Here is a 12,036-nt window from a genome sequence, read left to right as displayed (position 1 = left end):
TCGCACACACACACAACCTTAGGAGCAAGCAGGAATCATAAGCAGGGAATAGAAAACATTTTAAAATAAATTCTTTTTAAACCCATACTTTAAGACTCCGTTGTGCCCTCCTTTTTTGGCTCCTCATCTGCAGCAGCTGGTGCAGCCACTTCTTCAGGAGCAGGGGCATCAGTAGTAGTCGCAGTCGCCGGTCCTTCCTCACCCTCAGCCGTCTTATCATCTTTTCCATCACCAGCAGCAACTGGCTCAGGTTCTGCGCCATCCGACGACGTCCACAACGTCAAGTTGTCTCGCAGCAGCTGCATGATCAACGTGCTATCGCGGTAAGACTCTTCAGAGAGTGAGTCGAGTTCAGCAATAGCATCATCGAACGCCTGCTTAGCCAGGTGGCAAGCGCGATCAGGAGAGTTGAGGATCTCGTAATAGAAGACTGAGAAGTTGAGGGCGAGTCCGAGACGGATTGGGTGGGTTGGTGTCAGTTCAGTTTGGGCGACGTCGGTGGCGTTCTGGGAGGAAATGTTAGCGTTGTTCAACATGACTTTCATAAATAATTTTGTGTGTGTGTGTGTGTGTGTGTGTGTGTGTGTGTGTTGGGAAAGGAGGGGGAGGGTTAACCTTGTAAGCCTCGTGGGCGGCAGTGGCGGCAACCTTGCGCTTGTTACCTGAAGCAAACTCAGCGAGATAACGGTGATAGTCCCCCTTCCTGTGGTGTATATCAGTACAGTTCTTCTAAGAAATGTCTCGTGTAGCGAACGAAAGAAACTAGTAACTCCATAGAATCCCAACACATACATTTTGTGGTAGAAAACCTTGGATTCACCAGACTCCGCCTTGGGAATCAAAGACTGGTCCAAAACATCAAGAACATCCTGGCAGACGCGCTCGAGCTCAGTTTCGATCTTCTGGCGGTACTCGCTGATGATAGCAACATGCTTCTCAGAGCCTTTGGAGTCCTCCTTCTGCTCGATGGAGGAGATAATGCGCCAAGAAGCACGACGGGTACCAACGACGTTTTTGTAAGCAACAGAGAGAAGATTGCGTTCGTCGACGGTGAGTTCGCCTCCCAACTGTCATGGTTCATGTTCGGTTAGATATTGGAGAGGAGGGGTAAAGGGAGTTAGTGGTAGAATATCTGATGGGACTTACATTGGCAACTTCCTACAAGGCGTCATCGAAAGGTCGTGTTAGCAACCGGGTTGATGGGGATGTTAACCCTCACACACAAGCAGCAGTACACACCTTCATGTATGTAACCATTTCTATATGACGCAGTTAGATAGTGCAAAGAAACAAAGGAGAGGGGGTAGCTTTAGGGTAGATAGAGAGAGAAAGAAGGTCTCACCATCGTAGCGTTCAGCCTGCTCGCAGAGCCTGGCGAGAAACGTCTTGCTGCAGTTCGGAAAGCGGTCAGTACACACGCCCACAACACTCACTGCACATGGACAAATTTTACCTTTCACGCTATATGAGAGATTGTAGTTAGCACGACAGACATCACATCAGAAAAGTGCATAGGGGGGAAGGACAATATTGTTTGACGCCAGGTCGTTGCGCGCCTAGAGGCAGAGCGAGGGCACGGAGGGATAAACATACTTCTGAAGTCATGGTGGCAGTAGGGGGATAACGGGAGACGGTGTGGGATGGTGGGATCTAAACAGCGTGGGAGTGGAAGAAGCGGAAGCGGAGTGATGCAAGAGAGAAAGACGAAGAGGAACAAAAAGCCTGGTGGAAGGGGGGGAAGAGTGAAGTGTGACGGGTGTAAGGAAGAGGATGAAGTTGGAGGATGTTGGATGATGGCAGAAGTTGGGAGAAAGAGCGGACAAGTGTGACTTGTGATGGCTGACTAAGCGGATCCCCCCCTTAAGGCGTTGCCTTAACTAGTTAGCAGGGATCCAGATCATCAAACAACAAAATGTATATTGAGGAGATGAGATGTATGAGATGTGGAATAATACGTATTTCACTTCCCCATATCCGTCTTTGTATGATCAGACGGTTCATATGTTCTGCATCCGTCACCTTACTTACACAAGTATTACCCCAATTACTGCATACGTTTCTGTTCTATATAACTACTCCTCATTTGCCCCTACCAAACCAGCCCCAACGCTCTGTTCGCGTTCACTACACCACACTAACACTTTCGATCCTATATACAGGTTGCCGTACGCACAAGTTTACCAATAATAAACCAGTTCCCCAATGTCAAAAAAATCCCTAACCCGTCATTATTTCAATGCCGAGTTACACTAAACAAAATGACGTATCTCTGGCGCCTTGATTGACCAAAATAACCGACTCCCAACGAAAGAGAAAATATATCCTATCTACCTAAACACCAGGATCAACGGGAATCAAACAATGGGGTAAAAATGAGAAGTCCGTTCAGGGGCTGGATAACTTGTCAACTCGCAAAAAAAAATCAAGCATAAAAAGAGTCCGTTATTATGCGACCGTCGTTGGCATCCCCATGCGGGCAAGCAACGCCATGCATAATCACCTGGTAGTGAATCACGTGATATGCAATTTAGACAAAGAAGGTTTGAGACATTCCTTTCGATCGTTTGATCGTTGTGTGGTTGTGGTTTCTGGTCAATAGCCGTCGTCAATGTAGATGCGCGATATATTTTCGGAGGATTGGATATTAACGTGCATAAGGCCTGGAGTGACTTATATCGCTAATGGTTGTGGCATTTACCGTTCCATTCTTTGTCGATACGGTTATGGAAAGACGGATTCTTAGCCCTTGTGAAAGAGGCCCCTGTATCTGGTTAATTATTACATTACCAGTTTTAAGAAGAATTGGATAACTATACAACGGGAAAATCAAAAACTTCATTTGCGGATCTCAATCAACAAAAGGTAGAACACACACTTCTCCAGACAGGCGGACAGTGCCAGGTACATAATATGGTACATATGTAGGGGGTGACAAGTCGTGGATGGCCTATATGTGAAAACCTTCCTAAACATGGGATACCAATCTCTCCATCCTCTTGCCCAGCAACCATAGCTGGATGTGAACAAGGAGGGAAGAATCTAAGAAAGTAGACAAATGCTATCCGTGCAAGGTCCATGATGGGACGTGCCCAGAGGATCGCATTTGTCTCCTATCCCTTTACCGGAAATCTTTCTCTCCGCTTCTTCGTCCCCTACGGAGTGGAGTGCCTCCATCCAGTATTCGAAATATCGAAACATCACATTGTGCAGGGAAGCAATATTGGATCGAAGGTAGAAATATGAAGTCGAGGCAAAAGAGTAAGCTGGCATTAAAACTTATTTCCAGCCCGATCGAAGTTAGTCAAATGTCTCCTGCGTGAGCGGAGCGGGGCGGAATGGAGTGGGAAATAGAAATTCGGCAACGTATGGGATGGTTTGCTTGTGGGGGTGTTTACAATGAGCAGCGTGCTTGTTTTCTAATATATATTTAAATGAGAACTCGCAGAAAAACAATTCAATAATCTCTACTGTCTTATTTTATTATTTGCATTCAAACAAAAAGTATCAACTGACAAATTAATGAAGAAAGCTAATTAATGGGGCTAAAGCAAAATGCGTATGCATGCTATGCCATGTTGATGAAGAGCAATTTATACGGACACAACAGATGGAGAGAGGGGGAATAGGGCTGAAATGCAGACATTAAACAAATACTCAAACAAAATGGTAAGATATAATGAGAGAGGAAAAAGAGGGGGGGCGTGAAATAAATAGAGGAAATACCCGAACAGAAGGAAAGAAATTTATTTAAATAGGAGAAGACAAGTAGATGCTCTGAGGCTTGTAAAAAGAAGCACAGAAACGGTGGCTGGTTAGATCTCTAATACTTCCAGGGGTAAAATAAAAGGTGAAGTGAAAGGCATAGAAAAACAAAAAGCAGGAAGAATCTCAAATGACAAAACACTATCTCCCTCACCAACTAGTTGGCTCACCAAACCACCCCACCCACCACTTGGGGGGCATCACATAAAATCATCGTCATCCAAGTCATCCCCGTCATACGCCGTAATATCCGCCTTCCCACCAACCCCCATATCCCTCCCAACAACAACGCTCGTCTTCGTCTTAGCCGCCTTGCTCTTCTTCCCTCCCTTCTCCGCCGCCTTCTCCTCCTTCAACTTCTCATTGCTCGCCGCCGTCAACACAGACGCAACCTTCTTAATATCCCCACTCCCCAACTCCTTCACCAACTTTTTCGTGAAATCCTGCACCCACAGCGCATACTGAGGCTTCTTCGACTGCGCTGTCAGCAGCGGTATAAGCGCTTCTGTTAATTCCGTGAACTGCGCCTTTGTAGCGGGTCTGAAGAGCGGGATGGAGGAGAGGTCTATGGCTCGTTGGGTGGGATCGCTATTATCGCCAGTTTCGGAGAGGTGGATTACTGTTGCTTTTGTGGCGGAGCGGTTGAGGGAGCGGTTCAGGTCGATGTCGGCGATTAGGTCTTCGGCGTGTTTGAGATCTGCGTCCTTCTCTGTACGGCGGAGACGGGCGCGTTGGGCAGCGGGGTCGTCATCATCGCTGTCATCGTCCTCTTCGTCCTCTTCCAGCCGTCGTTGCTCTCGACGTTGCTGTATGCGCTGGGCCCGGGATTTTTTCTTGGCGGCGGCTTCGGCCTCTGCTTTGGCTTTTTCGGCAGCTGCTTTGGCGGCTTTTTCACGCTCAACTTCGGAATCTTCGGCAGCTTCCCAATCATCTACGACCTGCGGTTTGGAAATGCGGTGATTAGCGTTTTCATCATAGATACAAGAGCTCTTATGCGCCATCAAAACTAGATATTCTTGGGGTGATGAATAGAGCTGATGCTTACATTGTCGCTATCCTCTTCGTCATCGAATTTTCGTCTCTGGGCTATAGGTATAGCAGCAGATAAAGGTGGGGAAGAGGGCGGGGTGCTCTCCTCTTCATCATCTGTTTAAGTGGGAAAAAAAAAAAAAAAAAAATCAACCAAGGCAGAAAAAGTTAGACATATATATCTTGATATATTCACAATAACCTAGCTAGCTACCATGAGTATGCCATGCCTGACCGCAATTTTGAGGAACATAAAGTAATTAAAACTCAGGCGTAGAGCATGCTATGCTGCCAGGTAGGTATGGCTGCACCTGCAGGTGGAGGGGTTCAACGATTGATGCCGACTTACCCCACTTTGACGGCGCCATGGCCTACTGAAAATCGAGCGTGGGCGAAGAGAACTTTGTGTGGCCGGTTAAACCGATGGCGAGTCAGCAATTTGCGGATCTGAAAGTACACGTAACAAGGGAGGGTTGGTGGGGAAAATAAATATAGGCATGGGTGGTTAATTTTGGATGTGAACGATACAAATCATGATTGTGTGGTGTTTTGCAGCATCTGATGTCCAATTTTTTCTTCTTCTGGTGTCTGGGTGCCCAAACAAGCCCCGATGCAGCGGGTCCTCCCTGTTACGATTGGGCGCAACCAGGCAGAAAAAGGGGAAGCACGTGCCGGGGGCCGAGGCGGGAAGCTAATCCTGTTTGGGAATAGGGCGGGTTGGGCTGTTTGGTTGGGGAGGTTTAACATACGGTTGACCAAAGTGTATATATAATTGCGGATGTCGCTGGACCGACCGGTCCTTTGGTAGTTTGGTGTACTGTGCCTGTTCCTGTGCCTGTGCTGTGCCCTGAGGAATTCAGTTCTCTCGGATGAAACTCTCAAATAAGCTTATTTGGATTGATTGCAGCAGTGTGGTGCTCACTGTCGTTTATTGCTTCTCTTAAGTCTCAGCAACAACAACAACAACAACAACAACAACAACAACAACAACAACACACTCATGTCTCGGCTTCTGGCTTAACCAGTTCGTCGATCTCACACCTGTCTCCTCCTTCAGTTGATCAAAAAAGGTAAACAGAAGAGGGTAAGAAAAGAGACACGTTGACAACGGTGCGGTGATACTGGCGCTTGGCTCCCTCTATCAAACTCCCTTGGCCTTCCCTGGCCTTCACCGGAGAAATAACTTTGGCCGCTGTCAGCTTGTGCAAATCCCCCACAACCAGCCCAGTCAATCGATTACCTCATGCATCCTTTCAGCAGCTCTGAGCCATGAGTACGAGCGCCAACTGGCATAGCTATGCAATTACCCGGGTGACCAGTCTCGCGTCAACATATTTTTTTCTTTTTCTTTTTTTACATTTTATGTAGTTCTGTACATATTCATGCCTATCCTAGGGCCAGAAGGGTGCCTTTGCATGCCATACCTAGGTATCCGGAGAGGGTAGGAAATTGTCGATAGTCCGACGGAGTGGGGGTAAAAGAATCAACATCGGTATCGTCTCTTTACCTCTTCCCACCCCGAACTCTTTGAGTGGATCTCCTGCTGGGAATCTGCGGGAAATATACTCTCATTTCAATTTGTTGTGGAATGGGAGACGGGCTGTTTATTGCGTACTTCACGGTCCGTGTGTGAATTCAAATAGAGGCTTTTTACATTGTTGAGACATAGTTCTCAGAGAGAGGGAAAAAAAAAAAAAAAAAAATTCGTCTACACTTGTTCTTGATTAGGCGATGGGTTATACTGCAAGTCTAATAAGAGCGCGGCAACATGTCATTTGTTTGGATGGGACTGAGGGCGACGTCTGTGATGAAACAATTATTGACTGTTGGATTTGTGGTGTTGTGCAATCCTTCGGATGGTTCTCCAATGCCCGCGAGGCATCATAAAAGTTTATAGCATATGTTTCCAGACCATGAGCTGATATATTTTTATATCTTGGAGAAAATCTGAGAACTAATGGCCAGTGTCTCCACAAAGGGGTAGACGAGCCGTGGGGCATTCAGTTGGACACGGGTGGACACGGGAGGAAATGTTAATAAGAATATATATATATATATGTAAAATAAAAACTTTAAAGCTGCACCAGCTCCTTTGTAAAATAATCCACGTGAGTTGAAACAGGAGAAAAGAGAACTGCGAGAGGAGAACTCTCGAGTATCTTATCAACGCGTTGCCTCGTTGAAAGCAAAAGTGCAGCTAGTCTCTTAAATGTTGGCTTATTTATCTGTATCTTCAATCATCGGAAGCGAGATGCCCCAGGCAGGGTCTGTTGTCTGCAGGGACAGAGAGTTGATGAGTTGAATCCAGTTCAACTTCCGACATCAAGTGGAGCGAGCTGATCATATCATTGCGAGAAGGTGAAGGAGGGGAATGTTTGGCAAAGATGACATATCACAGGAGCTATCCCAAAGTTCATGATAGCAGAGTGCAAAATTTATTTCAGCACCTACGAACATTTCTTGGGGGGAAATAGTCCAATAACCAAGTTAAATATGACGGCTATTATAGTTATGGTTAGCCGCCGCCAAGATTTGGGCATCGGATTGGTTTCCCCACTGATGTTGGAGGTGACTGGAAATGGATGCACCTTGATATCCCATGTCCATACTATTGCGTTTCAACTTCACATATTCCCCGTTTTCATTATTTCATTGTGTATTCCCCCCGTATTTATTTAATTATTTCTTTATTTTAAAATCGTTGCCACCCGCCGGGCAAAAGAAATAGCACAGACCCGCGACTGGCGCCCTGTGCCATTCCCATCCCATCCTATTTTTCTCCGTTTTATTTAACAATTAACGATCGCCTTGTTTTTGCTTCGCCCATCATATAGTTACTTCCTCCACCCCTCATCTCATCTCCACGCCCTTACATATTAATAGCTGCCCGGAACTTGTCCCCCGCATAAACCGCATTGCTCCCCAACTCCTCCTCAATTCTCAAAATCTGATTGAGCTTGGCCAACCGTTCCGAGCGCGCAGGTGCACCCGTCTTAATCTGTCCAGCTCTCAATCCCACAACGATATCGGCGATGGTGACATCCTCCGTCTCGCCGGAGCGGTGGGAGACCATCACGCCCCAACCGGCAGCGTAGGAGTCCTTGGCTGCCTGGATGGATTCAGTGAGGGTGCCTATTTGGTTGACTTTGAGGAGCAGGGCGTTGCAGGATTTAAGCTCGATGGCTTTCTTGATGCGGATGGGGTTTGTGACGGTGAGATCGTCGCTGGGATGGGGAGCGTGTTAGTGTTTTTTTTTTTTCTTTCTTCCGTTTTTGCAAACAACTTATTTATGCATTGAAAGGATTGAAAAGACATACGCGACAACCTGCAAATCACAGGTTTTGAAGTAATAGCTCCAAGCCTCCCAGTCATCTTCAGCGAATGGATCTTCAATGCTGACAATAGCATACTTGCTGGCAAGCTTTTTATACAGATCTGCCAACTGCTCATATGTGAGCCACTTGCTCTTATCGCTATCTGGATTCTTGAAGTCGAGATCATATTTCTTCTCATCGGCCTTGTAGAATTCGCTCGAGGCAATGTCAAGAGCAATCTTGACCTGGCCCGTGTACCCAGCCTGCTCGATGGCTTCGGTGATCAGGTCCAGGGCTTCTTCGGGAGTTTGGATGTCGGGCGCAACACCACCCTCATCACCGACATTGCCGGCAGATTGGCGTACTTCTTCTTGGCGAGGGCCTTCAGTTTGTGATAGACTTCTGAGCCTTGGCGGAGGGCCTCGGAGAAGGACGGGGCAGCGCTGTTGGGAGAATTAGCCTGGATAGTTCTTACTAATGCTATTCCTAATAAGGGTCCATACGTTGGGACAATCATGAATTCCTGGAAGGCCAGACGGCCACCTGCATGGGAACCGCCATTGAGCACATTCTGAAATGGAACGGGGAGGACATATGGCTTCTTGGTGCCAGCGAGGTCGGAAACGTGAGCGTAGAGGGGGACACCTTTTTCGGCAGCACCGGCCTTGGCAATGGCCAGACTGACACCGAGGATGGCGTTGGCACCCAACTTGGATTTGTTGGGGGTTCCGTCAAGCTTGTTCAGAAACTCATCAACCTTGGACTGGTCCTTGACGTCGATGTTTTCCTTAATGATGGCGGGGCCAATGACGCTGTTGACGTTCTTGACTGCGTTCAACACACCTATTCAACAAACATGTCAATAACTAGCTAGGCAAATTCGTGTGGGAAATTGTGGTTTTGGTGGTTTTTAAACTGCGCACCTTTTCCAAGCCACTTTGACTGGTCGCCGTCACGGAGTTCACATGCCTCATGCTGACCTGTCAAATATTCCGTCAGTGATTTCCCAGTGCTCAAAGGCCTTTTAGACACCATGGTACGGGAGAGTTATATATACCGGTAGAAGCACCGGATGGGACAATGGCACGATGAAGCCCAGTCTCGGTTACGACATCAACCTCAACGGTAGGGTTGCCGCGAGAATCATAAACGGAGCGGGCGTGGATTTTGGTGATAGCCATTTCTATCCAAGAATTGAGCAGGTAGGTTAGTTAGTATGAATTTGAATTGTATTACAATAGGATAGAGGTGAGGATTGAATGAATTGAGAATATCAGAGTTGGTGGGGAATAGTCCGTAGCCGCTTTCCATCCGCTCACCGGAAAGCTCAAAACGGACAAAGCGGCACGGGATCGAAAGAACAGGATAGCAGGACTAAAAATTTCGAGTCTCCAATGGATCTCAGAGACAACTGTTATCCAGCACAGTCATAGAGATGACGATTGGCTTCTCGAAGCCATCAAATGGCAGCTCGTCTGCCATCAATATTGGTTGTAGCGGGAATACATCAACGACATTGGGAGCCGGTGGCGGGGTATTTCAAGGAACACACTGCTAGAACTAGCAAAGAGGCAACACTTACTTGCAATGCTAAGTCAATTGGAGTTGAACTTTTGTGTATTGAAAAGTGGAGGAGTGAGGTGTAGTTGAGAGGAATTGAAAGGAGGGGGGGGGGAGGGTTGTTAGAAAATATAGGGAGGGCTGGTGTTTTGTTGGAACTATACCGTCTGCCTTCTTTCCCTGTTTGTTATTAATGTATGAAACGATTTACAACCCTGTAAACAAAACCTGGGATGCCCCTCCATTAGTACCCAATCCACCACCCACTTCCCCCCGTCATCCCCACCTCCAGGGCTTCTCCCCACCAACAGTACACCCGCAGACAACGAAACCGAAACCCGCAATCCTCAGAGAAGGCCCTAGAATTCTGCTCTCTTCTGCTTTCAGGATTCTGTTCATCTTTTGGGTCCCCAACGTCTCCGAATTCGGAAGGACGCGGGAGATGCGCCTCTGTTCTTGGCAGTACGAAAAAACGCCGGCAGTGCACGGATTAGCCGTTGCCCCGGGCGGCCCGCCCTGCACGTGATCAGGCGTATATCGAAGATCAAAACCATCCGACGGGAACCTTGGGACGGTGCAGAATCACGTGAGAGGCGTAGATCTAGAGTCATGTGATGATTGGAAGGGGCAGAGAGAGAGGGTGTTTGTGTTTGTTGCAAACATGACTAATAACTACACAGGCGGTATCTGTGGGTGTCAGTAGAGCATCGGAGCTGAACAACAAACCATAGCAGAAGTAATTTTTAAGTAAGTTCAGCCCTTGCAGCCAAGGGGAATGTAGAAGAGAAAGGGATATCTAGAGATATTGTATTATTGATCGCCTTCCACCCTCACATTCCCCCTTTTACCCAGTCTAATTTCCGATTCCAAGCGTATATACCTCGCATCTACATCTGTCCTCTTTCGTCATCCTGATAACGCCGCATTCCCTAGTCACCTTTCCAACCATCGTCCCCTACGCCAATTCAACCATGGAAGGCATGGTGGATCCGGAACGTGAACAAGCTCTTGAAGATTACAAAAAGAGTCTGCTAGAGTCAAGAGAATGGGAAGCAAAGCTGAAGAATCTGCGGTTAGGCATAAAGGACCTGCAAAAGGAGTTTGACACCACGGAGGAAAACATCAAGGCGCTGCAGAGCGTCGGTCAAATTATTGGAGAGGTTCTCAAGCAACTAGATGAGGAGAGATGTAAGCTCGGTTTTCCCTCTTATTACATCATCTATATATATGGATATGTATATGTGTACGTAAGAAGTTCATAGTGTTTAACTCTCTTGCCCAACAGTCATCGTCAAAGCCTCCTCGGGCCCCCGCTACGTCGTCGGCTGCCGCTCAAAAGTCGACAAAACAAAGCTGAAACAGGGCACCCGCGTCGCCCTCGACATGACCACCTTAACAATCATGCGCATGCTGCCCCGCGAAGTCGACCCGCTCGTCTACAACATGTCCCTCGAGGACCCCGGACAGATCAGCTTTGCGGGAATCGGTGGTCTGAACGATCAGATCCGTGAGCTGAGAGAGGTCATCGAGTTGCCGTTGAAGAACCCAGAGCTGTTTTTGCGTGTGGGGATAAAACCGCCCAAGGGTGTGCTGCTATATGGCCCGCCGGGGACGGGGAAGACGCTGCTCGCTAGAGCTGTAGCGAGTTCGTTGGAGACAAATTTTTTGAAGGGTATGTTTTGATTGTCTTTTTAAGTCCCCATTCTTATGATTATTATATGCTAACTTATATCCTGCAGTCGTCTCATCCGCTATCGTAGACAAATACATCGGTGAATCTGCCCGCTTAATCCGCGAAATGTTCGGATACGCCAAGGAGCACGAACCTTGCATCATCTTCATGGATGAAATTGACGCAATCGGCGGCCGGCGTTTTTCGGAAGGCACATCTGCCGATCGAGAGATCCAACGCACGTTAATGGAGCTCCTCAACCAACTGGACGGGTTTGACTATCTTGGGAAAACCAAGATTATAATGGCGACTAACCGACCCGACACGTTGGACCCGGCCCTGCTGCGGGCTGGGCGGTTGGATCGCAAGATCGAAATCCCGCTGCCTAATGAGGTGGGGCGGTTGGAGATTTTGAAGATTCATGCTAGTGGAGTGGCGATTGAGGGGGAGATTGACTTTGAGAGTATCGTGAAGATGAGTGATGGGTTGAACGGGGCTGATTTGAGGAATGTGGTCACGGAAGCGTGAGTTTGCCTTTCCCCCTTTTTTATCCCTTATTTATTTGCATGATCTACCAGAACAAAAGCTAACAGGTAAATTCTCAGTGGCTTGTTCGCCATCAAGGACTACCGGGATACGGTGAACCAGGACGATTTCAACAAGGCTGTGCGCAAGGTCGCTGAGTCGAAGAAGCTGGAG

General features: G+C 47.6%; 4 protein-coding genes across 4 annotated transcripts in view; 1 reads left to right on the top strand and 3 right to left on the bottom strand.

The window, feature by feature from the left end:
* Positions 1 to 89: 89 nt before the first annotated feature.
* Positions 90 to 1,605, bottom strand: PAAG_00773 (DNA damage checkpoint protein rad24; the record flags this gene model as incomplete). The annotated part of the gene is made up of 8 exons (XM_002796868.2): positions 90 to 506; positions 616 to 703; positions 793 to 1,067; positions 1,147 to 1,158; positions 1,240 to 1,259; positions 1,343 to 1,389; positions 1,454 to 1,461; positions 1,594 to 1,605. The coding sequence occupies 8 exons, from the start codon at positions 1,603 to 1,605 to the stop codon at positions 90 to 92; spliced, it is 879 nt and encodes a 292-aa protein (XP_002796914.1).
* A 2,357-nt stretch (positions 1,606 to 3,962) lies between these two features.
* Positions 3,963 to 5,159, bottom strand: PAAG_00772 (hypothetical protein; the record flags this gene model as incomplete). The annotated part of the gene is made up of 3 exons (XM_002796867.2): positions 3,963 to 4,700; positions 4,808 to 4,908; positions 5,141 to 5,159. The coding sequence occupies 3 exons, from the start codon at positions 5,157 to 5,159 to the stop codon at positions 3,963 to 3,965; spliced, it is 858 nt and encodes a 285-aa protein (XP_002796913.1).
* Positions 5,160 to 7,660: 2,501 nt separating this feature from the next.
* On the bottom strand, positions 7,661 to 9,286 carry PAAG_11169 (enolase; the record flags this gene model as incomplete). Its single annotated transcript, XM_015846865.1, has 5 exons — positions 7,661 to 8,015; positions 8,109 to 8,548; positions 8,581 to 8,948; positions 9,029 to 9,085; positions 9,163 to 9,286. The coding sequence occupies 5 exons, from the start codon at positions 9,284 to 9,286 to the stop codon at positions 7,661 to 7,663; spliced, it is 1,344 nt and encodes a 447-aa protein (XP_015703472.1).
* Positions 9,287 to 10,636: 1,350 nt separating this feature from the next.
* The window catches only part of PAAG_00770 (26S protease regulatory subunit), a gene marked incomplete at both ends in the record, with an annotated part of 1,494 nt that continues 94 nt past the window's right edge, over positions 10,637 to 12,036 (top strand). The window contains 4 exons of the mRNA XM_015844131.1: positions 10,637 to 10,853; positions 10,951 to 11,337; positions 11,405 to 11,861; positions 11,943 to 12,003. Coding sequence (XP_015700912.1) covers positions 10,637 to 10,853; positions 10,951 to 11,337; positions 11,405 to 11,861; positions 11,943 to 12,003 — 1,122 coding nt within the window. The remainder of the gene's footprint in view (positions 10,854 to 10,950; positions 11,338 to 11,404; positions 11,862 to 11,942; positions 12,004 to 12,036) is intronic.

This window comes from Paracoccidioides lutzii (genome assembly GCF_000150705.2).
Source record: "Paracoccidioides lutzii Pb01 unplaced genomic scaffold supercont2.2, whole genome shotgun sequence".
Classification (NCBI taxonomy): domain Eukaryota; kingdom Fungi; phylum Ascomycota; class Eurotiomycetes; order Onygenales; family Ajellomycetaceae; genus Paracoccidioides; species Paracoccidioides lutzii.
This window is presented reverse-complemented; position numbering and strand designations above follow the sequence as displayed.